Genomic DNA, 27,915 nt, shown 5'->3' on the forward strand with positions numbered 1-27,915 from the left:
AGGAGCCAAGCTATGCTGCAGCAGGCAGACAAATGTGCCTCCAGGGTATTCAGCATCGGGTCCTGCAACGGGATTGGGACCGAAACTCTCGGTGGTCAACTGTGGATTATGAAGCTTGCAACACTAACCCGTCGCCCGTAGATCACTTTCGGAAATGATCGTACAATCAACGTTTCCGTCGTTTCCGATGATGGCCGGATATTGCAACACGTGCGACCGGAATGCTTCCCAGGAGATAGGAGGACAGAGACGACATCATCTGACGGATGGAAAATTCTTTGATTATGCAATTCAATTCAAGAACATTGTCTGGATTCTTGTTTGTCACCAATTTCCGGCGCAAATTAACTAGTTTTGGAATACACTGGGTTCTTCCTTGTGGTTAGGATACACTCCGCAAAGTACGATGTGTGTCATTAAATAATAGAATTTTGTAAATGCATTTCAGCCCCGGGATGTATCGTCCACAGTCGACGGGATATCCTGAAGTTTTAGCCTATCGTTGGCAAGCGCTTAACGTGTGCAGAGTCCTCATGCAACTTCAAACGGCACAAAGAGAAAGAACCCCAAATGATTGCAATAATGGGAAGGATGCAATGTCTAAAAGTCGAATGGCTGGGTGAAATGCATGCGAATGAAAACCGCAAACAAACTCCCGGAAAGCCAGCGAACCAGAAACGGAAACATAAGCCATTGTTGGCCAGATGACTACGAATCCAAGCTGGATGTGGCTAGAAACTCGTACGTAGGCGAGGCAAGGTTTTTGCGGAATTCTGGTCAGTGGGAAAAGACTTGATAAAAGTGAACGGAACAGCCTTTTGGAATGTCCACTCACTAGATGAACTCTGCTAGAACCATCCGGTGTATCGATTGTGGTTCGAGTTTGAAGCATCTGAACCGACACACTATCGCCACCCTTTCCAGATGGTTTCCCTTCTGGTAGAGAAATTCTTTTCCTTTATTCACCACTCAGTGTGGTATTTATTCGCTGGCCCCGGCAGATACTTTCGAGATTGAACCAGGAAACTACCAGAACGCTAGGGTTACGTCGGTCTTTTCTCTGCACGAACCGGACCGGACGTTCTGGACTTGGACCTTTTTCTCTGGAGCTTTCGTGGCTGCGGTTGTGGCTGCAGGCTATTGCTCTCAATCTACTTAGCACCGTGCTACTTTCTGAGAACACCATTTGCCCCGAATGCACTCACTATGCACAGAGCATAATGGAGAAAAGTTATGTGGGTTATTTTATGAGAATTACTTACATATGATAAGACCGGGACCAGGACGAGAAATTGGGCCAAACTTTAGGCCCTACAGGAGATTGGACTAACGTTTGATTAACGCAGAATGTGTTTCCGGAAGTTAAAGAATGCCACACCTGAGAGAGATTCCAGTTGCAATCGAGGAACCCTTCCAGTAACGATACGGTGAAAGTTTCTGAGTTATTGTCCCATCCGCAGGGTGTTCCGGAAAACGTAGACAGGCTGTCCCATTACTCACCATCTTCTTCCATTGAGCCATCGACGTCCGTGTGTCGATGGATGTCCGGGATGTATTGAACGGTCTGCACCGTTCGGCAGGAGACTTTTCGTGTGGGACATCGGCACTCCCATACCCCGAGCTGGCTCCTTGTCGGGGAGTGTCGATCCGATCGTCACGGTACAACGCGTGATAAACGAGTCATTTATCCGCCATTGACGGGAGATAGATGGACTAGATTACACTTTTAACGGTACCATGCAAATACCCTCCAACCAATCAAGAGACAGACACGGAGAGAGTGAGAGAGAACGAGGGGTCTCTTTGTACACTAAACACAACCCAAACAAACGCCCTTCACTCCCAGTATGTGGCTCATCAGCCCCTCTGATGCTCCGTTATAACGAAACGATAGCATCGGAACCCCTTCGCTGAGTGACGTGTAGCGACACAACGCCGCGCCAGATGTACGGGAGGACAGCACACACTCGCTGTTTTTGGGAGGGCGACTGATAATCGGATGATTTGGATTGTAATCCCCGCGTGATTTGCGAGGTGGAAAATCCGGTGGTCGACTCCACCGTGGCGTGGCCATAATTCCCGCGTCGCGGTGACCAACCAAAGTGGACCCACGGGCTCGGACCGGGTCGGCCGATTTATTTATGAATGTTGAGCGCCCTAAACATGCCAGGATGACAGAAACCGCTACCGCCATGACTTTTTGTTCGCACTTTAAATCGGTGACCGGTCGCGGTTCGACCGAGACCACAGACGACGCCGGGGGTTGCTGCTGCCGATTCTCTGACTCCTGTTGAAAGTCGGCTTTATTTCTTGTCAACCTATTTACGTCCATTTCCCGCGATGATGCATGCGATAAATTTGGTCAGAACTGTAACCCATCGCGGCACCTGTTCCGTGTTTGACAATAAACTACATTTCGTCTGCAGACGGAACTGCTTTAAAATAAATTTACGGTTTTCATATTTCGTATCTAACATTTCTTCAAAAAATCATTTAAATTGATGGATGGATGGATGGACACAAAAGGACACTAAAACCAGTAAAAACGTAACGCATTATAAAAAGAGCAACATAAGGATAAACATTTGTGGAAATCATCACTCCCCACCAACCGATACGATGCAACGATTTGTTTATCGATAATCCAAACGCACGAGTCCACCGAAAATTTGTTGAAGGCTTTCGACCCAAAGCCCACTAACGACTGGCCGCAGCTGCGAGGAAAACGGACTCCGTGTTGGAATTGGAAAACCAAAGCCCAGAGAAAGGATGTTTTCCGGAGTAATTGGTTTTCGATCGCAAGCCCGAGCGTGGCCAAGCTTCCCTTTTTTTGGGCGCCGTTTTTATGCCGTCCCCCAATCGGAGATCGGTGCAGCTGCTGGCGTGGGGATGTTGTACACGCATTGCAAATGCACAATTGCAAACATCAAAACAAATGCATTCCACACAGCGGGAGACCGGTTGCTTTCGCTGATTGGTCAATCGGTTTCGGTTTGCTGTTCTCCGTGGTTCTTGGTGTGTTTTTGTGTGAGGTTTGGTTTGGACAGTCAACATGCGGTAAAGGACACGCATGCCGTGGATGGTGAAAGGACGCAGGGAGTCCTGCAAATCGGTGACATCAACACCCCGGTGACCGGCACCGATCAGGTCTTGCATCCGGGGGTCCGGATGAGTAATTGCATTTCCGGGCTGGAAATCCGGGCAACCGAGACGACCGACCACTACGGCAAAGGAAAACCCTGGGATGGGCGGGTGTATTTGGCCAGACTCCGCCATTCAAACAGTGCCGATTGAGTGCAAGGTGTTCGAACATGATAAATGTCATCATTTGTTTTAATCAAATTGTAATTTTCCATACCCAAACAAACCGAGGTCAGCCGGGCCGGCCGACACTTCTCTCTCTACCCTGAACTGATCGGTCGAGTTTTCCCATTCGACACGTGACGGTATTTACGGAAGTGTCGACGTTGTTTCAAACGGCCTCACGCCACGCATGGCGCCGGCGAGGAGTCCCCAGACCAGGGGGAGCGTGTTTCTGATGCAATCGTCGCCAGGCCCCCAATCGGTTTAAATATTGATTCACCACCCGGCGATGGGAAGGCGATGAAAAGTGAAATTGCAAATATTTACGCGCCCAGAACGCTACATAGCAACAACATCGACTACGACGGCTGTGTTTGTGGATTTGAATCTCGTGTCTGACTGTGCGTCCGTCTGCTTCCGGAGAGTAGCAACAGTTTGAGGTGATTCAATTAGTGTTTAAATTATGCTGCACGTGATGCGGCCCATGCGACGATCGATCTGGCTTTTGCATCGGAAAGTCTGGTCAACGCGACCGCTGCCAAAACACCATTCCTGAGGATTATTCGCTTAAAGCAATTTGCGCGGAGAGTTCCCGATAGCGATATATGCCCGGCATAACGGCGACAAAAAGACGCAACATGGCCCGAAAACGGGACAAATTGCAAATTGAGTATGAAAATATAATAATGAGAATCATGAACACTCGCAACTACCGAAGCCACCGCAAGCTGCCCAAAATCGCTTCCAATAATGGTGGTAGGTACCGAGCAGAAAGAACAACAAAAAGCCGTATATTAAATTATGCAAATTGTTTCTCTCTCGATTGAAAATGCATAAGCCCAGAATCGGTGCGAAGGAAGGACCGCAGCATGGATATTGCATCACATAAACAAAGCGCTCGTGTCGGTGTCGCAGCCGCGGCACTAATTATGTTGTGGTTGGGTCAATGGCTACCGGTGAACCAAACGATCCCTTTCCCGGTTCGTGCGCTGCCCAGGATTTGGCCAAGAGGAACATGCACGCGGCACGGCAGGCGAAGCGGTTATGTTGGGCCAGTGTCAATGGCCGAATGGCGGTGGAAGGCGCTGGCCGATTTTTTTTTCATTCCTTGTTGTTACTCCCCAGCAGAACCGAGACTTGATGTATGCGTTATTATCGCCGGCGGCACTAAATGGCGATGGCGTTGTCTGGCTCGCTGGCTTTCTGGCAGCATGTGCATGCCGTGGCTCGAGTGGCTTTGGGGACATTAAAACGTTGTGGCTCATAATCGATTCGGCCCATCGAACGTTCGGGCAGCTGCCGAATATTTTAGAACCATCGCCAACAGCCGCCGCCGACGATGTGTAAGTACCACGATGACAGCATATTGAGCATGGTCCGCGTATAGAAATGCTGCTGAATCGATCCGGGCGGCGGCGGCGTCGGTTGGCACGAAGTTCGTGAGCCGGCGTGTGCCGCTTGATGAATAATATCCATCACAAGTAGTTTGGCCATTCAAAATGGGCCAACAATATGTAAAATGAGTCCCGTTTAGAATGCTAATCGATCGGCGGGGCTGTGTGATGTTGGGGCGTAGGTTAGCGGCCCGAGCATGCATCATTGAGTATGATTGAGTCAACGGCGCAGATTAATGGGTCGATCTACAAACAGATTAATCATAAAGTTCCTCACTTTCATTTATTTTCTTTTTGGGGCCATTTTTACACGGTTTCAATCTCCTTTCATTTTTTCCCCACACTTATGCTAATACTGGGCCTACCATGGGAATTTGAATTTGGAATTAATTCTTTGATAATCCTTAAGAATTTACTAAAGTTCTTTTACGTTTTAAAGAATGCTTGATCCTTGTTTGGCCAACTTGACAAGTGAGTTCCACCATCAATGGTAACACATCAATGAAGTTGTTTGCATTCTCATCAAATGAGCTAGCAATTTATTACGCTCACTTGTGCTTGTTTATGTTCATTGATCCGACGAATCTTGTCGTCGTAACCGAGACCCACCACCATCAGGTGCCGGCAGCATGATTTGTACCCGCTTTGCTTCTCCCAGTTCTGGCTGTTTTATTGGACCCGAGATTTATGTGGCGCACTGGCAAAGAAATGTGTCTTCCCTTTTTCGGCCATCATTCGAACCAAATTTCGTCACCATATGGCCGGCTGGCTGGCTGGCTGGAGCGGAGCTGGAGTGCCGTGCCGAAAATGGATGGAAATTAGCCCCGGGAACAGCTGGAGGATAGTTACGTAAACATCCGTAACGATTCCCATTACCTCCACGCGACAGGAGTAGAGCGTCAGCCGAAGGTCATCTCCACGGTACGGTGAAGGTGCCGGCAAGCTCGGGCAGGGGAGCTGACAATGTTCGTTCGCTTCCTAATGTTGGGCCGATGCTTTTGCTGGGGGCCCCGTTATTTATGCGTCACTGTGCCTCGATGCGCGTCGCACCGTCCGGGCATGGCGCACTGCCAAATAAGTTACACCAAGAACCGCCGGGAACCGCCAAACGGGGCGCTGGGTTGAACGGCTCCAAATTGGTGCCCAACGGTGCATTGGCTCTCTGCACGCCCTAGCCGACGCACTAAGGACGGTGGGATAACCCAATGACGACCTGCGCACCACGCTATGCGCAACATGAACGTGGCGTGGCAGTGCGCACGCGTCCGTGCGCCGTCTCGAGATCTCGTCCAGCCGATCGGTGCGCCACGCGTTCAGTACCACGTTTCCGTTCGCATCGTGCAGAGCACTCACGCACGTGCGTGGTGCCGATCGTGGGCGAGCATAAGCACGCCAAAGAACGCGCCGCCTGCCCGCCAAACGAAGAACAATAAACCGATCAGCTCTCGCGTACGGCCCAACCGAACCTCACCAAGCAATTGTGTGATCGTTTGCGAACAGAACAGAAAATTTATTGGGCAATTAATTGTGCAGCGCTGAAAATAGTCTCTCCGACGACGACGACGACGACGGCTGCGGTTTTGATGCGTAAACGACAGTTAACGCCAACTCAGGAGTCTGCCTTGGGCAACGGGCTGCCATTTATGCTGCTTGCGCCGGTCCCGCTGAAGTGCACTTTGCGTTGGATGTGAGTTCGCGAAATCAATCTCCGTTCGGTAAGGGCGCAGACACGAATCTTAATTAAGTCGAAGAAGTTGAAGAAGTGCGTTTTCGCAACGGCGCCCCTGTGGCAACAAAAGCCGAGTGAAACAAAAAGTCATCCGTTTTAATGTGAGTGCGTGGGAAATTCTGCATTTGGCTCTTGTTTTCTTGGTGTGCTCCGAGAATGATTTACTCACCTACGGAAATCGGTTCGTCGGAAGGAAGTCCCTTGCTGTTTATGGTGCCCGGTGATGGTGTTCATTAATAGTGAAATGTGCTCGTAAACGTGCGTGCGAAGGAAAGACCGCACGGTGATCGTGTTGATGCGGGATCTTGTGGGATCCCATCACTTCACACCATCCCAAAACCTGTGATCGATCGAAGAAGTGCAGTAGCAAGCAGCAGAAGCAGCAGCAGCAGGAAGTGCACCACCATCGCACCGCCTTTCAAGTCGTTGATTTTTCGGATGATTGCTCACATCCGTCGTAAATCATTCCTCGGGTGCGGAGGGATTCTCGATGCAGCCCGGGGGCCGAGGCCACTCCAAATTTGCAACGCATACGCCTTCGCTTCCGCGTGTGGGGGGAGGGTTCAAGAACCCGTTTACATAACATCCCGTCCGACCGTTTGCTAACCGCATGTGGGAAGGGTTCTTTCGAGTGCGATCTAGCGATAGGGTGCGACATGGAAATGCCAATTTTAGTGGTTTCAATCAGCTCTGTTGTGGGCAAAGATTATTTGAAAATGTGTCGTAAAATTAATAATATTTTCGTTGGTTATACTATCACGACCAGCACTGTCCGACTAGCGCCAGATTCAATTCAGAAAAAGGCAAACGTGCTCCTTTACGATATTCGCAGAATTCACTGTCTTCACGCGGGGACGATTGCGTGTCCAGTTCGATTTACACGCGCGCAGTGGGCGAACACGGCACAGAGTGGCGCCCGCCTTATGAAAGAACGGTTTGAATCATCGAATCCCAATTCCTGATCTACAGTGTTGCAAACTGGATGCAGAATTTATAATTAATCACTCCGGACTGCCGGCCAATTGCATGAGCATGACGTTTGATCTCCCAGCGCACAACTCTCGAAGGGCTTTAGGAAATCGCTCGATAAGCGGCTTAATTTTGTATGCTAAACATTCGGACGAATTCTTCGGACGCGCAGGCCAACGAAAACTATAGGCATTTGGCCTGCTGCTGATGGATCGTCGTCTAGAATTCGGAGACCGGAATGGTGCTAGGTCCCTAATAGAGCGCCATTTATGCTCCACTGCAGTGGATTAGTTCCCAAGACGACGAAACGATGAATGACTTAATTTGTGAGATTCTTTGACTCGCTCTTTTCACGCCGTGCCCGATCGGTAATCTGGCTCGTAGCGCAGCGCACCACGGGGACCGGCTGCAGCTTAGGTGTCGGACCCGACATTAAATCTCCCTACTCCTTAATCGATTCCCCATTCCGGCACGGGGCGACTGGGGACTCTAAATCGGCGTGAATAGTGTGCCCAGCATGGAGCGACTTTACGACGCCTCGACGTCCCGAGCGAGCATCTTGTCTGATTTAAATCTCATTCTCACCTTGACATTCTGCCCCTGGTAGAAGCTGTAGTTCAGGCTGTAGATAGAAACCGAGACGCTCGGGGCAGACGGGTCTTCGGGTGGGCCATACTTTGCCGAATACATCAGCTTGGCCGCATTAAACATTTATGCTGCTGCCCCGGCCAGCAGTGTTCTGGTGGTGGATCTCCATAAATGAAGCATCAAATGGACACAAGCGGCGCACGGGATTGAAACACTGTAGAACCTGAGCATAGGCACACGCCGCTCGGGGGAATTTATTTATTCAACTCCCAAACGCCCAAACTCTCGATTTCCTGCTTGACTTTAGAGATGTTTTTCTTTAGCTCCGATTTCCACCCGCGTTTCGTATTTTGATTTCGGAACCCGACGGAAGGAACCTTTCGGTGGGTCTGGTTTTCCCATTTCCTATCGATCCTTCGTTCGCAGTGAGCCACCCAAGAAACGGAAGATAACAACACAACAAAAGCAACTCCCATATCAACCTTCGAACTGTTGAGCGACAGTGAAGAAATCCTAAATAAAGAAATCGAGGCAGAAACGTAAACAAAGCATCGGGCATCTGAAGACTCGCCTTCCTCTGGATGCGACCTGCGGAGGTCACTTGGGCCATCCGTAATCCTGGAGGTTCCCGTACTCGGAACCTGATGGAAGGTTTGGACCGCCGTGGTCGATCCGTGGGTTCCGTGACCCTTCAAAAATTATCCAAAATCAACCCTGACAAACTATCAGCCAAACCCGGACTTCTCGGGACTTATTGCGTGTTGAGCCCTACATTTGATACTCCCTCGGGAAGGGCTACCGGGGCCTTAAGGGTGTCCTGGTGATGAAAGGAAGGCAAATTTTTCAACACCTCTATCGCTCGATCGCACCCAGCAGCGCGGTTGGCGATGTTTCAATTTCCGCTTCCGTAAACCCCATTTCTCGTCACGTCACCGCGGGACGATGACGGGCGTAGTGGAGGGACGTAACCCAAACGCGAGCATCGAAATTAGGTTAGTACGGTCGACCGTCGGGCAATACTTCTTACACTCGGAGCACGCTTAACCCGCGGAATCGATTTGGTACCCAGCCTCGGGTTGGGGTTGTCGAGGGTGCAAATGAGTGCTTTACGAGCGCGGCCCTTCCCGGTTGAAGTTGTGGAAGTGGCCCGGAACTTCTGCTAAATTAAGTTATTTTTATTAATTCATTCCCCGACGCGACACCCTCGACTCGACCGACGAAGAGTGCTCGGAAGTGCTTTTTCGGTGAGAAAATGGACTGGAAATATCGTGACCTGAGGGATAACCACCGGGCCGCTCTCCCATTTTGTCCATCGTCACCGTTTTTGCATATCGCCAACATCCGTGTTCCGGAAGCGAAAGCCCAAACGAACGGCTTTTCGTGATTACAATCAACCGAGCCGATCGCCGGTTTACGCAAAGTGCTAAATAAAAACGTCAAAAGCACCCGGAGAGAACCCGAATTTAATCATCAGCAAAACGGGACTGCCCGGCGGAGTAATGGGATTTCTGGTCTGAGCTTCCAACTCATTTAAGACCATTCCCGAAAACCCGAAATTGATCGATCGATTCGCGTCCGGGTGTACTGTTTCCAAAGCGGAAACCCCGAAACCGGAGCTGGATATGCTACGTCCGAAAACTGTCGACCGGCTCTAAATGAACGGTTCAACGGCACCGGTGGCATCGTTCGGTGGCGGGATTGCTTCATTCATTATTCACGACGACAAATTCATGTCACGAGACACGTGAGAATTTTTTACATCCTGTCTGTCGTGGCCAAACCCGTAGCTGAGTGCGTGCGTGAGTGGATAAAATTTCGACTGATTGCATATTTTGCATTATGTTCTACCGGCATCTACTGTTCGGGAAATTGGGTCCTAGAGCCAGACCAGCGAACGCGGAAATCAGTGAAAATTCCACGCCTGACGGTTCGTCAAAGCCACAATTATCCATTTGTCATGCATCAACACCACGACACTCTGGCGTCAGGCGAGGGTAATTTTCCCGCGAGAACACCCGGAATGGAAAACGGCAGCCCGCTGGGACCGGCGTTGACAGGACAGAGACACCTCATCAGGCCCATCGGACCCATCCGGAGGACCACAACACAACGGAATACCTCGGGCAGCACTTGGAACATTAACCCTTCTACGCCACCGATTGCTGTGCGTTGCCTTTCGGTGCCACACAAACAAAGAAGCAAGGCCTACGAAAACAAACTCTTCTATAAATAACGGACCCATAGTCTCCCTCTACAGAGTGCTGCTGTCGCATAGTGCACTATTTCCCGGTGGTGACGGTTCGCTTCGAGTGGGCCGTAATCGGGCGCCAGTTAAGGAAGAAGGGTCAATCATTGGACCATGTTTATGTTTCGTACATCAAAACACTATGTTTTCGGTGAGACCGTGCATTTGGACTCTAGTGGAGTAAGCAACCGAAGATAGTGTATTAAAATATAAAAAAGAACATAAATTGACATTTCGGTCAAACAGAAGTGACGCTAAACTACATTTTAGAAATATGCTTTTAATACTTGCATTATTTCATTTGTCCCTATAATATTCTAGGGATTTGTAGTAAAATGACATTTTGTGTTCCTTTCTTGTACAACATTTTGTTCAATTTAATTGTTTATTTGGACCACTTATATCATTCAGTGCTTTCAACATGCTTCGAAATACGTAGAATTTAATATTCAACATTCAAATATTCTTAGAATCCACGCATTGGATATGCAGACTTGAAATACGTTAGACATTCTGACCAGGCTCGTGGATTTGACTGCTCGTTCATCTCAACAAGTATATTTTTTGCAATATTTTTGGTTATGAGACCTTTTTAATTATACACCACATTCATTTTGTTCACGCACGCAAAAAATAGTAACCAATCGAACTGATGGGTTTTCATTATTATACAAATCTGTCACATTTAATGTGAAGAGAATTTATGTAAAATGTTAGTTCAAATTATTCGCTAGGATCACTACTTATGGGCTCACCTCTTATGGGGCTCTAATACAAGCACGAGTGAACCAGTCTAATATTGCGTGAAAAATTGTCTCAAATTTGAACGGAAAGTTGTCGCCGGAAATGCCAGCAAATTGAAGAGCTATTTTTACGGCCCAAGTGTCTTTAGCGGCTCAGCCTTTGCCTCAGCCGCCCAAAACACCGCCACCGCAGTGAGGCAAACAAAATGAAATGTTTAACCGAAGGACTTATTGCACTCGACGCCAATGTTAGGTGTCCCACCCGGCGGTCGACGAAGGAAGTGCCTCATCATACGTGAGAAAAACGCGCCACCGTTGATGGATTATGATTTGACACGCGATCGGATCGGTGCTCCTGGCTGCCTGGTTTGCGCTGAAGTTGAAGGGAAACCGCTGACCAGCACGTCACGTCGTCAGGATTTGTTTATTTGTTTGCAGTTCGTGAGTTTCGTGAGGCCACTCGGCGGGTTGCGCTAAAAGCAATCATCGAAGCGGTTCTTCCGAGCCGGAGTGAGTAAACTGTGATTTGTTTCCCCTGTGGCAAGTCGGGTGCTTATTCGCGCTTCCCGCACGAAAGGCTAATTGTGAGTGATTATGAATTCGGTGTGCGACTTGAAAACCGCCGGGCGTCCGATCGTTTTGCTGAGTGAAGGAAATTAATTCCCTCGACCCGGTTTCCGGAGCAAATTCAGATGATAAATGGGCCCGGTGATGCCGACCGACTGGCGGAAGTGATTTTCGGTTTCAATTCGGGTGTGAATTGATACACGAGAAAGAGTGGCGAGAGTGTCAAAAGCTCGTGACGGTCGCGATTGTTGTGTTCCTTGTCGACAACTCGAGTGAGCATAATGTTGGGCCGATGCGTTAGTGGTCAGGGGTCGAGCGACGATCTTTCGATAACGAAAAATCTATCGCAGGTAAGCCGCACGAAAACGTTTGTGTCGATGCTACTAACGAGTGTACTAATCTTGAAGTAAGTTTACAATACTCTTAAAATGAAGAATCCAGTGAATAATCAACTACCAAACTACCGTAATAATGTTCCTTACTTAGCATGTTTTCTACTTAATCGAATCTATTTTTAACGCAACTTCATCTACTGCGTTTCTCCGAATTAACCCTAATTGACGAAAGCGAAATTTCCTGCCACGCCACTCGCTTATTTCCCAAAATAGCTCCACTAGATGACGGGTTTGACCTTACCGTTCCGCCCGTGCGATGACGGGCAATAAGCCGTGCTGCACCGCAAAACACAGCTTCCACATCTGACATCTGACCGGAAGTTCAGCACCTTGTGCAAGGGTCACCAGACACACCGGAGGAGTCAGAAGCCAAAAAGCCGGATGCCGGTCGGAAAAACTTAGCAACCTCAACCTGAGCGAGCCAGGAACGGTCTGAGTGCTACCGCGAAAATGGCTCTCGATGTCCTGGGGGAAAACTGGGGTGGAAAAAAGGGGCAACAAAAATCCATAAAGTTAGCGAACTCGACTCTCGTAGCCGGGTAATTAATTATGTTGCAGTTCTTCTCGTTTTTTTTTTGTTTGTTTCGGTTGCTGCTCACCGACTACGCACGCCACCTCATGTTCACATGAGGAGCCCTTCTCATTTTCCGGCCAACACATTTTCCAGCCAGTCGGCGCGAACGTCGACCCAGACGGGCGGTGCTGGAAAACGGAATTGAACTTAGCCAAAACAAAAAAAAAGGGCTAGTGAGGTGTCGAAAAAAGAACCAGCGCTGTAATGCACGCGAATTAGAGCGAAGCTAGAACCGGGTGGCGGCGGCGGGATTCTGATGACGATCGGACGGGAGTCGGAAAAACAGGAGGCGAAAACCTCCAACATAGAACAGGAAGCAACCTGAGAGTGGAGGGCGAAAAACCATAAATAACTCGCACTGCTCTGCTCTGAATGTGCGATGCGCCAAAGTCGATCCGGCCGGCCGGAAGACACGAAAAGGTTTCACCGAGAGGCGGTCCCAAATGTGTCGTCCCTGGCGCGCGCGCCGCCAGCTCGCCAATCGGAGGTGCGATTTTCCACGCAAACCTGCCAGGCTCATCTTAAGGTTCGCGGTCGTCACCGTTCAAGTGGGGTCGTTTAACAAGCTTCGAGTATGGTCACAGACACACTCACGGTTTGTGGGACGTTTTTATGCGACGACATTAAATTAATGCGTTAGGTGCGCGGTGCGCGTGGAGCAGAAGGGTAAAAAACCAGAAAAGTCCTCACTCACGCTGGATGACCCCAATGGAAATTAAGCCAACCCTTGGCGAGAACGCTCTTCCGTTTTAGTTTGTCCCTTGTGGCCGATGGCCATGAAAACTCGGTGAATGGTTTTATTTTTCGTCACCTTTTTACGTCACAGCAGTAGCAGCAGGGAGCTGTCATATTTTGGCAGCATTAAGCCAGCTTTCCGGGACAGTCACCAACCACAGGCCAAAACCTTGCACTATAAGCTGCTGCTATCTTTTCCTGCTGATTAATCCCGTAAACCGTGCAGCATCGTTTGCGTTTTTCGCCTTTAATGCTCCGCACCGAAGTGTTTGCCATTTAAGTTTGAGTGAACGAAACAAAAATATGATGGATGTTAGCGGTGGGAAAAACAAACACTCGTTCATTAACGTACGGGCCAGGGAAAACCCCGCGGCAGAAGAAAAATGATGGAAAAAAGTAAAAGAAGGTGCTGAAAATATGCTGAGCAGATAAAGAATAATCATCTCGGAAAAGTCTCGCCTCTCGCGAGCGAAAAGATAAATTACCAAACGTAAAGCACATTATGAAGCCATGAAGCCGACCCCCTCCGAGGTTTCGCTGAGGACGCTTAGACAGTCCACCCGCTCCGCTCCTGCGACATAATCGGTTCATGGCGCGTGCTAAATCCGCCAGCCGGAGTTCTTCAAAATTTTCTCTCCCCACCATCGGTCTTCTGCTTCTTCGCGCTCCAGGAGCGCATTACACGAAGCCGCCCATCCGGAACGGCGTCACCCGGAAAATGCTTCACACCGATCGGCGCACGTCTTGGCTGCCTCTTGGCTTCGCGCGGAGTGGAGACTTTTAATTGGAAAAGCGAAACATACCGCGGCCATGTGCCCCGTCATGCGGCGCTTAGGGAAGGCGCTCGGTGGAAAATCGGCTGTAGGGCCATGCAGGGAGCATGCTGATTGCCAACGATGAACTGTTGATTCGATTTGGCAGTTCATTTATTTACTCGCTTTTGAGTGACGCCTTCAACGCCCTACCGACCTGGTACCGGGCGATGATGACAGACCGCTTCGTTTAAGGTGTCTCTTTGAAGTATTCTTCCTTTAAAATCAAAATATTATTAAAGTTAGCCAGCGTTTGAACGTAAATGTTGGCACTCAAATGAAGGTGACTACTGGGGCTTATTTTCCCAAAAACGCTTGCCAAACCTACGACCATTGGCCTAGATGGGCAACAGAGCAGAGCCTTTATTGCACTCGTTTATAACACCATTACTCATGCGTTGCGCAATATTTTAGCTCATCTTATGCTCCGTTCCATAAAAAAGGCAATAGAACCGGGACACTACGGGACGGGATCGCTACAACTGTCGGGCTGTCGAATAAAAACAAATGTCTTTGTTGCCCGTGCCAAATTGCACCGGAGTTCGCTGGAGAGCAAAGATTAATGTTGGCAGTTGGCTCTTGTCAGTGCTAAAGTTTGAAACGCAAAGCACTTTCTAACACTTGCATAGCGAAAGCGCAGAGCTGCAAGCTTTTGCGTTGAGAAAAAAGGCAACTTCTTTATCACCGACTCGACCCTCTTCATTGACAGACTTTTTTTCCCGGGGTCGCATTCGAAATGGATGGCTCGCATTTTTCTTATTTTTATTTGCAACTATTTGTGTCAGGTCGGTCCACTACAACAAGTGCATTTTACGGTCCAATCCAGCCTAAAGTGGACCAGCAAATACATGCACCCAGCAGACATGCCAACTTTTGGGTGCAGCCTGTGCAGCATCTTCGAATGCCATCTTCGGAAATCAGCCGCTTATGTTGCGTCGTAATGAACGACCATCAACAACCCGACGGGATATGAGACGCTTCTTCGTGATGCTTCTCCGAACAGCAGGTTACTTATGGTACGGACGGTAAATAATCGATGAAGGGATGTCGAGCTCCTTCGGACGTCCCCAAGGAATTTCTGTGTCCATTTGGCGTGTCCCTTCGAGCAACGAGCCAATGACGTACAGCCAAACCCGGCCAAGCGATTCAAATGTGGCTCTTTCGGGTGTTTCTTCGACGTGATGACGATATTTGGCCAGTGTTTCTTCTAGCCGCGCCGATCCTTCGGTACGTGCTGCTGACGGCTAGCCGAATGGCTGGCCATATGTTACACGTCCATTTGTAGAATCATATTTGCCCCGATCTGCTGGAGCCGCTTGGGTCGTTGAATAAATTTAATAATACTAATGCGAATACGCTACGTCCCGGTCCCCGTCTCAACTCGGTCTTCTCTCTTCCCTCTTTCCAGATCTACACCGACTGGGCCAACTACTATCTGGAGCGGGCCAAATCGAAACGAAAAGTGTCCGACCTGTCGGCCGACTGCCGCGATGGGCTGCTGCTGGCCGAGGTGATCGAAGCTGTCACCACCTTCAAAGTACCTGATTTGGTGAAGAAACCAAAAACTCCTCAACACATGGTGAGTGTCAATGATTGAATTACGGAATGTCTCTCTACAGTATCTTCGTCCGGACGGAGCGATATGCAAATTACGCCACACAAATCTCAGATTTGTTCCACTTCCTTATCGTACCACAGCGAACAAGATCCGGGCATCGGAAATCTTTTCGGGTTCGGTTTTGCGCGTCGACTTGTCAAACGCAATAAAACAAATGTTGACTGAAAATCGTCGCGATCGGGGAGTTCGTGCCGCCGAATGGGAAGGCGATAAATCAATTACCGTCATAAATCTTGCTTATTAATAACAATCAGTTCACCATAAATCATCGCCCAGTGCTGTCTCTCTCTCGGGGGCCACCCGTTTGATGCTCGCGCCGAAGGCTCGCGTTGCGCGATCCGTGCCTATTCCTCATTCATTTCCATTTCCTAGAGCCTTGGCTCCAGATTTTCTCCGCCCGGCTGAAGTTCCCGATGGAGTTCTAGTCGGCTCTACACGCCCATGCTCTCTCTCTTTCTGGGGTGCATTACGTGCGCTTTTTTGTTCTATGAATAATTAATTTAATGCAGCCCGAGCAAACATCCCGGGTGGCGAAAGGGTTCTAAATGTGGCGCCGCTTACAGTGCACAGCGCACATTGTTCTGCGTGTGGTTGAAAGTATATTTAAATAAACATGGAACATAAAAAGGTGCATAAATCATGCTGCCATTCTTCGGACTACAAACGTTTCTAATTGCTATTCCGTTGAAATATTCCTTCCTCTCAGGAGTTATGAGAACTGTGCTCGGGACACGTTGCAAATTGACTTAAGAAGGCTTTCAGCTCTGGCCGGTCCCAGGTGAACGTCGGCCGCGGTCGATGGAAACGCATTACTTGCGCACGGCGTTCGATGCATCGAAATGGAGAATGAAAAATTGCTCTATCACTGCCTTCGACTTTCCCTACTTTTTCCAAACCCCTCAGTCCCTGAGAGGTTTATCAGAACTGACCGGGACCGCGCTCGACCGGGCGGAGAGTAATCATCAATTTAATCAACGTTCTATCTAAATTGAAAGTAATTCGCCGTCTGTCCGAAAGCACTTTGGGGGCGGTGCGGCGTTGCGTTGCGGGATGCGCTTCGATTTGGTTGCAGGCCGTCCAATGGAGCGATTCGAGAAGCAATTGCGTCCTGTTAGCGCCCGTCATCGGTCTTATCGGTGCCCGGTGCCACTCTCTGTGATGCTCCTGGCCAAGCACGGCACCGTGCCCAGCTGTGTCCGCCGAGAACATAGAACGAATTCCGCGCCGCCTCGCAGCGGGTGGTAAGTGTTTTGCTTTCTATCCCGAACCGGACCCCGTTTGTCTTCGATTAATGTTGCCGATGAAAGCATGCTGTGCCACGCATTGCGGTCTCGAAAGCGATGATGCTGCATGTGAACGCCATCAGATGCCGTCTTGACCACTCGGGTCTCCATTCGTATCGTACGCCGGTCGACGGGCAATCGGGTGAGGAGCTATCAAACATCGGTTAACAATCGTCCGCGTCTCGACGAACGATGTGATTTATGGAGACTGCTTCGCGTGCAACGAGGGCACAACCCTGCTCTGCTCTTGCTCCACTTAATGGCCGGTCGATCAAATACCAATTCGTTTAGCCCGATGGGCCGACTACTCCATTCTGGGGTTGTTCCATTTGTCTCCTTCAGTTCACAAGCTGCCATCACGGAATTGATGCAACTTCTGAGGTGCAACCTCATCTGAATGAGTATTTCCTTTTCCAAAAGGTTTTACGACCTTGTAATCATTGGCAATGCGCAAACAGGAATCATTTGCCGGCCCTCAAATTTAGCTCCTTCAGCCAGAGATGCACCTTGTGCACGAAGGAGTTGACGAAACGGAGTCCCCAGGATGATTAATATGCACCACGTTTAGTGTGCAGCGTGGCGCCAGCGGCTGTCTCGCGTACCACGGAACAAAAGCCATAATCGTCACGACACTTCAAACGGCTCCACGGTTCTGTCGGTAGAATGTCACTAGTGCCTTGTCTTCGCCACCCGCTCCATGGCTAGACGTCATTAATAACGCGATGGACGCATGCCACAACTGGCCTCCAGCCTGTACTGGAATGAAAGTGAGTGAGCGTTGCTGCACTAAGTCCGAACAAAATACGCGTAAGCTCACTACAAAAATGGGAAATATTTATTGGCCACCGGACTGCGTCGAGTAAGTAAGAAGTAGCCAGGAAGCGGTAGACCGCCCGCCGGCAGGCGTCTCCCGTTGACATTGCTTGACGCTGATTGATTTCGAATTTTATGATGATTCGCCAGCGGCACGCCAGCAACTCCAATCCATGACTCCATGCTGCTTCAGCCTTTCGGTTGAACTCGTTCCACTCGGCGAAAACTTGATTCCGGTTTCGAAGTTCCCCGAAACGTCTGATTGGGCGTAAAAAGGGAGGTGCAGGAATGTTTTTTCTTGGTGCATCTTTTGGCCCATAATTCGCCTAAACAAATTTATTATCGAAAAAGGTGAACCTCGCCATATTTTGTTTATTATCGCTGTACGTTGTAGCACGTGAAGTGATAAGTTTTGTATGAATTATTACAAAACATCAGCTATCATCTTTTTGTTTCAAACTATTGCTGTTACCATAATTCTGCTCAACTGCCCTTTTTCGTTTGTCGAACGTTGGGTGAAGCTTTTTGCCACTTCCGCTATCTGCACGCTGTTTCCAAATTCTTCTGTTCGAAAAAGAAGTGTTGACGGTGCGAGCTTTTCCGCTGAGCGGCAAGCGGCAAGAAGTCGAAGTCCGAGACACAAAACACATTCCGATGGAACGATCGGATACAGAGGGTTTTTTCGGGGCCCCTTCCTCCCGCTCCTATCGCCCTGTTTTATTTATCGTTCCAGGGGGTTTACTTTGTTACGTGAGGCCCGCGAAGCGCGGCCTCTACGTCGTAACCTGTGCGCTAGACGGACGCGGCCCAGACGCGGGATGCGAAGTTATTTAAATCAATAAATTTCGGTCGGTCGGTCGGTAGGTTCTGTATCGGAGCGGAGCGTGCCTTTATTATGTTCCGGAGTAGTGATTTTTTGGGGTGGCCTTTGGCCGAAAGAAACGTTCCGATGCGTTCTGGGCCCGGGGGTGTTTGGGTTTTAGTTTCCAGTCCGCGGGACCGCGATGGTAAACATATGCTCTCTAACATCGACCAGATGTGTTCTGATTTCGGAGTAGCTCAAGTGAGGAGCGGGCAGCATGACCGGCAACTACTATTGGGGATGCCAATAGTAGTGCACGGTGCACGACTTCGTAAACGCGTCGGAAGTCTATTGAACGTGACTTCTCTTGGTGCAGAGTACGTGACGGCATCACGGCGTCAGAAAGACCGAGCATCGAGTGGGCAATCTAATGAACTGCACATGAGCTGCGTCAGTAGCACTGACGGTAGGATCGTGTAATTAGGTCAGGCCGACTTCTAGGCAGACCGTCACACTGCGAGGCACTCGGAGGATTACGTGGCATAAGGAGCCGGCACTCAGCCGTCAAAAACATTTCATTCCCGAGACTGGGGTTATGCCAAGAAACATGGATGCCATAAACGAAAGGAAAATAAATTGGGATTCGACACGTAGATGCCGATCTAGCTCGGGATTAGTTTGTTCAATAAACCTTAAGCTTACATCGGATTCCGTTGCACCGGGCACCACTTTTACTGCCGGGGAAGATAAACTCACTAGTGTGTAGAGGCAATAATTTTAGTGGATTTATTAGAATCAGAAGTGCCGGTGCTAATGCAGTCCGAGCTGCTGTTGTGGTTGTTGATTGAAAATAAACTCTGCTCCGTGCTATCTTATCGCCCGCTCGTCTGGGCTTAATTATTAGTTTCTCCAGTGATGGTGGTTCGCACTAAGCCACTAAAAGCTTCCCGGTGATGTTGTTGTTACGATTTACGGCTCGCCAGGATAGGGTTTCTATTGCAACAAATCGCTCGAGAGGCCCACTGAACATCGATGGTGCAAATCATTTCATTTGCAATTTCACTGCCACCACGTGCTCTAATTACTGGTTCCGCGGGTGTTTGCTTAGTGTTTGCATATATGAGCAGCGATATATTTTGTGCGGAAGTGGATCGCAGCCCCAACAACAGCCCGTTCTATCGGGTGCGGACTCTTCAGAACTATCCGCATACCAAATCTAACTGCAGCAGCTGACTCCGTCCGCGGCCAGTTCGCGTGAAGGCGGCGAAGATTAATGATGCACAATTAAACAAACGGCAACGGAACTGGCCGGCAATAATTGCTATTTTCCTGCGCTGTCAGGGGCTTACTTTTTCAATGTTGCCGGCCGATCGGTTGGAATTTTCGGCATTTCGACTCGGCGTTTCGGCAATTTACGGCACCCGCGGGAGCATCGGTATCTCGGGTTCTCCGAGGGAACAATCGGGAAAACCAATAGCTCTGATAGTTCGTTGGCCTACGGAGCCTTCGGCGGGAGGAAAAAAGCCGAGTCGGGCAAGAATGCCCCTCGGGGAGCGATTCTTGCCCCGAATCGGATTGGGTGCTACCTTCAATTAGACGCGTCCGGTCAACCAACCAGTCAGCCAGCGGCCAGCGGATTAGGGTGAGCGTTTCCGGCCGTTCCGGGGCATCTGGTTTGCAACGCGATAGTTCGTGATTTTTTTTTCTAGAGCAAGATTGTGGCACTATCAAGAGCAAGGGGATGCCGACGCCAAAGGAATACCAGAAGTCTGGTCAGCAAAAATTCCACGATCGGTTTATGAGGTCCCTGTTGACCAGAGCCACGGGGTCGCACGGAGCGAGATTTAGAATTTAACGATCATTCCAATCGAATCGCGTTTCTGGAAACGCTAGCAATTCGCAGACTCGCGGTTCGCAGATTGTAGCTTCGGGCAATGTGTCTTTGAATTTGAATTGCTTAGACCAATCAATTATGAGGCGGTTTTTCGTGTGACGGTTGATAAAACATTCCACTACCCGTGGTCGCCATTAAAATCTCTGTCGTCGACTTCCTAACGAACCGAGTGTCGAACGCAAGGCGGTGGTCACTTTGGCTACTGCTGGTGATATATTACTGCCCAAAAAACAGGAGTCAATTTATCGCACAGGTGGACAGCGCCAGCTCGAAACATAACTCACACCGCCCGAACGCGGAGTCGTCATCTAAAAATAGCATTTTTATGCTGCTCCTAAAATTGGACGCACCGAGACGATGTCGGGTGCTGACCACCACACCCCGAGACCGTCGTATGACAGCTGGCCTCGATGTCATCGACGGCCTGGGTAACCGGTCCCCGACTCCCGATCGGCGACTCATTACTTTCTTGCAGAGTCCGTGCGTCAAACCGACGGCCACGCGACGCCGGCGACACTCATTAGTGCGAGTTGATTTACGGTGTTTCAATATTTGAAGTGCAATCTTCATCCATTTGGCCAACTGACAGGAACCAACCTCCTCGGCGGTCAGAAGTGGGCGACCGTGTTAGCCAAAACAACGGCAGCCGGGACGATCCGGGTGAAGACCTCAATTCACGACCTACTTTCCACGCATCGCTTGTTGGGGGGCCGACTCTGGAACTATGACGGCAAACTTCCGGCAGCCGATCCGGGTGGGTGTAAGGCCACAATGCACCCACCCACCCGACCAACCCCACCCGTCTGGGCGTCGGATCGAATTTCGCGACGGGCCGAAAGACGGGCACCGTCGGATTCCGGCTCCGACTAAAATTAGACCTTATGCAACGGTGGCGGAGACCAGTGTTCGCCTTTTTTGCCACCGAAAGGCGCGTGCCCCACCCAGGACCAGAAACCCTTTTCGAGCGGGCAAAGGAATAAAACTCAGCTCAACGAGCAAATTTATGACAAAACGCTCTTAAACCCCCCCGACGGGGCTCTCGTCTATGGCTCGATGCAGACCGGGACCTCTGCACTTGATTTCCTGCTACTGGACTGGGGTTGACCACAGTAGCGAGCCCCACAAAGTAGCAGGGAAAATTCAGCGTGAGGGCATCACAAACACCTCGCTCTAGACGGAGGTCTAGACCGATGTGAACCGGTGTCGGTGTGCATAAATCATGCTAAATGTTCTAAGACTATGAACCGCCCCACCGTGCTGCATCCCGCCAGGGCGAGACCGATTCGGTTTCGCTTTGATCTCCTGGCTCACTTCTGCAGCCAGCCCAAGATACCTAAGAAAAGATGCCGGCAAGATTTAGGATGAATTACAACACAACCTGGCCCGCCCCTGAACATATGTGTGCCGTTCCGCGTAGCATTTGTGTGTGCGTGATACGATCACCTTTAAGCTCCATAATTCATGCTCGCACCGCCCGCAGGCTGAGCTGGTCGGATGAGCGAGAATTTAATTTTTGAAATTTAATCGAGACAATAACCATCAAATACCGGCGCCTGGCAGCAGCGCCGGGGCCAACTGTCCCATAAATGTTGATGGGTACGGGGCGTCTCTCTCTCTTTCTTCTGACACCCGACACCCGGTGTAGCCAAATTGCCAAATATTATGACATTCGAAATGATATTTTCTTGCCATTTTCGCGCGCTGAAGGTGAGAAAGGCTGGGCCGTGAAATGTTTCCCGTAGCTCGTTAGCGAGCGTCTGTGAGCACCGCGATGGTTATGAAGTTCATTACAAAAATACAACTTCATAAGTGAGCCCGCATTTCGGAGATGGGATGGTATTACATTACCATTCGTTCACATGTGTAACAAGTCACCGAGCAACGACTCGTGATAACGGTGACGACGACGAAAGCCCTACAGGTTTCAAGTTCCGAGCGCCGAAATTTTAAATTCAATTCAATACGCTCCGTCGTATGTATGCTGATTGCACACCCTCCCTTCACGATTTCAATCACATCCGCCGTTGTGGGACCATGATTTCCGAGTTCCGAACCACGAACCATTTGAAACCATACCATAATCAACAAACACAAACTTTTTTCCTCCGCTAATAGCTTTCCGAATGTCGGCGAAAGAAATGAAAGGCAGACAACAAAAACTCACTAAACATCATATTTCTTACGCATCGGGCATCATGTTTTGCGCCCCATGAAAGCCAGCATCGCCAGCCGATGCTCTGGGTATGATATTCGATGTCGAATGTGGGACATTTTTTGTGCCCTGCTCTTGTGTGTTTGTGTTCAGTCGAACACACCCTCTACCGGGAGCAGCAAAAAGTCGGTTCTCGGATCATCCATCCCGTCAGGAAATGCGTTTCCGTAAAAATCGATTGGCCGTATTTGCGTACCGGGTCGCCGGACTGTTGGGATATTTGTTTTCGCCCGACTGCAATCGAAAAGTTGCGTTTCATGTTTCGCGGATGTTGCCGTTTCCGTGGTTTCCCACGGAGCGCACGGATATTGATCATTTCTCGCCATCCCAGGGATACCCGGCTCCGGGTATCGCTAGGTTTGTTATCTGCTATTATTGCCCGAGCATTAGCAACCGGACCGCCTTATCCGAGCGGTGTGTTTGCAGACGTTAAACATCCGGCCCTGGGGTCCTGTGCAAAGCTCGGGCGACCATTAGCGGCCCGCAGCTAGGAAACTATGAGACGGCCAACCGGATGGAGCGATCGGCACCGGTGACACCTGGCAGGCCCCCGACACTTGACTCCTGACGGAATGGACTTCTACGAGTCACAGCAGATTAGCATCACCGGTGTGCCGCACCTTTCTGTGGTCCCCAGTAAACTTTTGCGACAGACAATAAATGTCATCTGCTTCACTAAATGGTCCTTTTCTATGCCACCTTCCATGCTGTCACTCGATACATTCGATCTGCGGTCGTTTGCTAACCTGACGGTTGTTGGCCAACAGTGCGACATTCACAATGCTAGAAATTCGATACCCGTTGTCGGTTCCACACAATCTTATGATGCGCCGCGAAACCATAACGATCGCCGTCCGCACTATCGCGTAACGTTGACCCATTTCCGACCCACAACCGTCAAGTTTACTTAACCGTTTTAGCAGAGTCGGATCGTTAAAGTTGGCGCCGAGCCGCACTAAGAACAGGTATAACGAAAGAGAGAACCGCTCGAAATCGGATAGGGAACTTAAACATCCATTCTGAGGCCTCAGGGCCGCAGCCTAAATAAACCTGGCCACCGACCGGAAGGAGAGTTGGGAAAAATGCGTGTCACAGTGCTTCATCGCCACCGGCCCCGTGTCGGTCACGTCGGTAAAAATCAATGTCATTGGGGCGCTTCGTGCCAAATCGGGTGCCTTCGGGGCGCGAAATGGCGCGATGAAAGTTGAACCACTCCGCCATTAAGACGTAATGCTCGCCCGAGGGATAACCAAATTTAATTCGCCAATAAAACCCGAATGACCACCGATCACACCGGACGGATTGGGTGTTACGCATACGGTAGCCGGACGGCCTGTCACTAGCATGACACCGTGGCATGATTAATATGCAGTTATTTATCACCCGTGGTGCCCCTGAACCGGGAGCCTAACCGAAAAACCGGGTCTACCGGGCGTTGGCCGATCGATCGATTCCGATCTGGACTGGTTTCGACAGCTCCTCCTTCGACGGATGGATGCTTCTGACTGCATTCTGGTGGGTGCTATAAATTTCGACACGGTCTCGAAAGCGACGCGTTGAAATGTTTCGGCAGCATCAATTTCGAATTATGTCCGATGGCTCCATATTTCTCAATTAATCGATGCACCGTGCCGATCGTTCGGGAATCGTCCATAACATCACCCAACTATTGGGTAACCCTGTCTTGGACAGTGCTGGACATCTCGGACGATGTAAATCAATTTCCAATTGGTGCACTCGATCAACTTCAGACACTCCAGAATGTAACCCTCCCCGTGGGGGTGCATTAATCACTCAGTCTGAGGGACGCTCACCCCTTGAAAGCGAGCTAACGAGTGAACGAATTCATAACGCGCCAATGGCAGGGCGATTCCGCAAGAATGCGCCACAGGATATCACACACCTTTGAGGGGGACCTCTCAGGAAGGCCCTGTTTCCTGTGCGCGCAAAAAGTAACGAAAAAGAAAAACACGCCAACAGGAGGCCCGTTAGAGGTACAACGCTCGGCGGCGCTCCACATCGGCCCGGACCGACAGCATCGAAACCGATCAATTATGAGCCGCGCGACCGCGGCGCGAGATCGGTCAGCCGCTGTCGAGGAGGTGTGAATTATAAATCGACTCGGGGCTGCCGGAGTCAAGGCACGTCAATAACCCACACCCGGCCCGGCCCGGCCCGATGGAAAGCTTATGCTCGCTACTTTCATGCTGTTCAACAGAGACGCGCGCGCACTGGAATTAAAGATATGTAGCGAAATCCGAGCCGAAGCGGAACCACGATCAGTCAGCATCCAAACCAGAAGCGGTCGGTTGCTGTTTTTATTTTTATCTCCCCCGCCGCGGATGCCGCGAAGGTGGCTACGGTGAAAAATAAAAGGCCGTATCTGGAGCACATGCACGTGAGCTCACGTCACGCGTGCGCGGCCAAAGCGCGAGGGAGCGCACGCCAGAGAGTGGTAATGATGAAAAATGACGGGCAGTGCGAGTCAAAGGTCGATCGTCGAATGCGCGAGAGGAAGCTGCGCTCGATCGTTGAGCGCTGGCACTCAGCACGTGGTCACTCACTCTCTTCGTCGATCGAGTGGGGCTTTGATCGACCGGATTTGGTCCGCAGCATCCACCGTTGAGAGGAGGTCCGATCGTCTAACGAAACACATTATTCTTTCTCGATACACTCTGGCGATCGTGATGGGTCTTATGAGTGTCCTTAGAGCTATTATTAACTATTATTGTTAAAGAATATTTTTAAATATTATCCCCGTATTTGGGACACTTGTTAGGAACTCTTGACGCATGATCATCACGTCTCGATCACCCTTTCTGCACGGCAACCTGTTGAAGGCGGCATTGAAGTCGTTCTGGGTGATCGATCGTGAGTGTTCCAACGGGTTATCCAGTCGATCTCCCACACCGCGTGTTATCGTCGTTTCTTTTCGGACGCCGTCGCTGCCACTCAGCGGGTCACTCAGCAGGGCCGCCTTTGGACGGCCGGATCCGAGGGCGGCTTCAGTTCTCGATGAACCGTGTAGTGGGTTGGAAGCATTCGTGCGGCACGGATTGGATCACCGCCCCCAGTAAGATCGCGAGTTTGCTCGAGCCGGTTGCTATCCAAGGGCAACATCTCGCTCACCGGCGAAAAGGAAAAAAAAACGACAACAATTTAAAAGAGCTCCGTCGTGGTGGGATTATCGTCGTGACAAGTGAAAACAAAAGCCGGTCCGGTTTCCGGTCGGTCGGTACACACGTGGCATCCCCCCACGGGAGTTTGCCGAGGGAAATCTCTATTGTTGTCGCGATCGCGTTACGTCACGTGGAATATCGATCAACGCGAGAGCTAAAGGTGATCTTAGTTATGGGTGAGCACGTTCGCGCACGTAGCAGCGACTAATGTGTGTCATTTAGTGAAGCGATTACTGGTGAGGTGTACTGCCAAGTGTTGTGTCGTGTGGAGCGTTTTCAAAAGGTGGATAAAATTGTGTTCATATTTTTAAATATTAGTAAAACCATATCTGTCTTATCAAACAACCGTTCGGTGGTGCATAGAGCTTGTTAGCAGCAGCAGCAACAGTAGGTCTTTTGGTAGGTCAACGTTTTCTTCGATGCCTCGGGAGCCAGCACGGGCCCCCCCGATCGTAGATCAGCTGATTTATGACGTTTTGAGCGGCGGCATGCTCTGTGGCCTGCCGTCCGGGAAGGAAGTCGGGGCTAAATACGGAAAATTTATTTCCCGCCAAACAGCCACCAGCCACAGCGGATCGGAGATCGGCTTTCCCTCCATCCTCCATGTTTCGGGCCGGCGGCGCACAGCGTGAAAACAAGTCTTCATCTGCGCCACACGGCCTGACCGAACCGCCCGGAACCCGATCGGCCGCCGATGTTCCAACGGGAACCGCATCCCGGGGACCATAAATCTCCTACCGATGGTAACCCTGGCCCGGTGTATGCGTTTGTGTTTGTCGACAAGATGCTATCCGAACCGGAAGATACACGGACGACCTGCGCGGTTGCGTCCGGTTGATGGATGCGTCGCCACCCTTGCGTAGAAGAATTTCAAACTCTTCGGCCGGCTTCGGCGACCTGTCACACACCGTTTGACGTCGTCGTTCGGGGAAGGCGGACCCACAATTAAGTGGAGAGCCGTGCGAAATGGCCACGGAAATGAGTAAGATTCCGTAATCAGAACGGAGCGAGTGCGACTATATAAATGTTAGCTTTCCGGGGAGATTTATTCGACCGTTCCGCGGGCTGTGACCGAGAGCTAATGAGTCTGCTGCCACTTTTTTGTGCTGTCTTGCACTTTATCACACTTGGCGTTTGGTGTAAGCCTTGAAAATCACAAAAACTCGTATGCTTCGTGTCGCGAATGTTAAATATTGTTTTTCGGTGCTGTTGACAAAAAATACTCCGAGTTTTTGGTGGACTAAGAAAAGCCCAAGATTGATGCCCCATAGTTTCTTTCCGGCCGATGTGTCATATGTGTGATTTATGGGGCACTGGTTCGGTCCGGAATATTAATTAGCGTTTAGTGGACCGGGTGTTTGACGCATGACAGATTGTGGCTGGCGAAATAGCGACGGAAGAGCCACTTTTAACAGTGTTTTCCATTCGTTTGCGACAGGTTGGAGCCATTTTGAACCTTATTTTATCGTAGAACTTAGTTACAGCCAGCCGAACGGCTGATGGCGTTATTTCAGCATCGCAGTGCATTAAACGCCAACCGATTCGCTGCGGTCACGATTTGCTCTGCCCTTTTTTTAATCGTCCCAACTCAGCTTTAAGACGCTGAGCCAACTCGTTACGCGAATTACGAAGTGGATTACGGGAAGCAGTTTCCCTGGCGATGTTTGGGCTACCGTTTGACTGCATCCATAAATTAAACAATTTATCGTTTAGCGGAAAAAAAACATACACGTGCAGCGACGATGCTCGGAGTTCGAAGCCGGCTTGAATTGGTTTCGCTTCGGTTTCGCAACTCCGGAGACGTTTTTTCGCTCCACCGATCGTAAACCGCAACCTTAGAGGTGCATTTAGATGCGACCGTTAACGACGTCATAAAAAGGAGAGGAAAATTATTAGAATTCCATTCACATCCATGCGCCGGGGGCCCGGGGGCCTCGGTTTGGATCGTAAACCAAACGTTGACCACTTTGCGCCCTTCGCGATCGCTCCGATTGCTCGATTTTCGCACACCGAAATCCACCGTCCAGCGCCCGGCCATTAAACCGAGGTAGTGCCTGAGT

The 27,915-nt window shown here is 50.1% G+C and overlaps 1 protein-coding gene across 1 annotated transcript in view; it reads left to right on the forward strand.

The window, feature by feature from the left end:
• The window catches only part of LOC131207856 (protein sickie), a 177,270-nt gene that overhangs the window by 17,391 nt on the left and 131,964 nt on the right, over positions 1–27,915 (forward strand). Inside the window, exon 2 of the mRNA XM_058200488.1 lies at positions 15,463–15,633. Coding sequence (XP_058056471.1) covers positions 15,463–15,633 — 171 coding nt within the window. The remainder of the gene's footprint in view (positions 1–15,462; positions 15,634–27,915) is intronic.

The sequence above is a fragment of the Anopheles bellator genome, chromosome 2 (assembly GCF_943735745.2).
Source record: "Anopheles bellator chromosome 2, idAnoBellAS_SP24_06.2, whole genome shotgun sequence".
Taxonomy (NCBI): Eukaryota; Metazoa; Arthropoda; class Insecta; order Diptera; family Culicidae; genus Anopheles; species Anopheles bellator.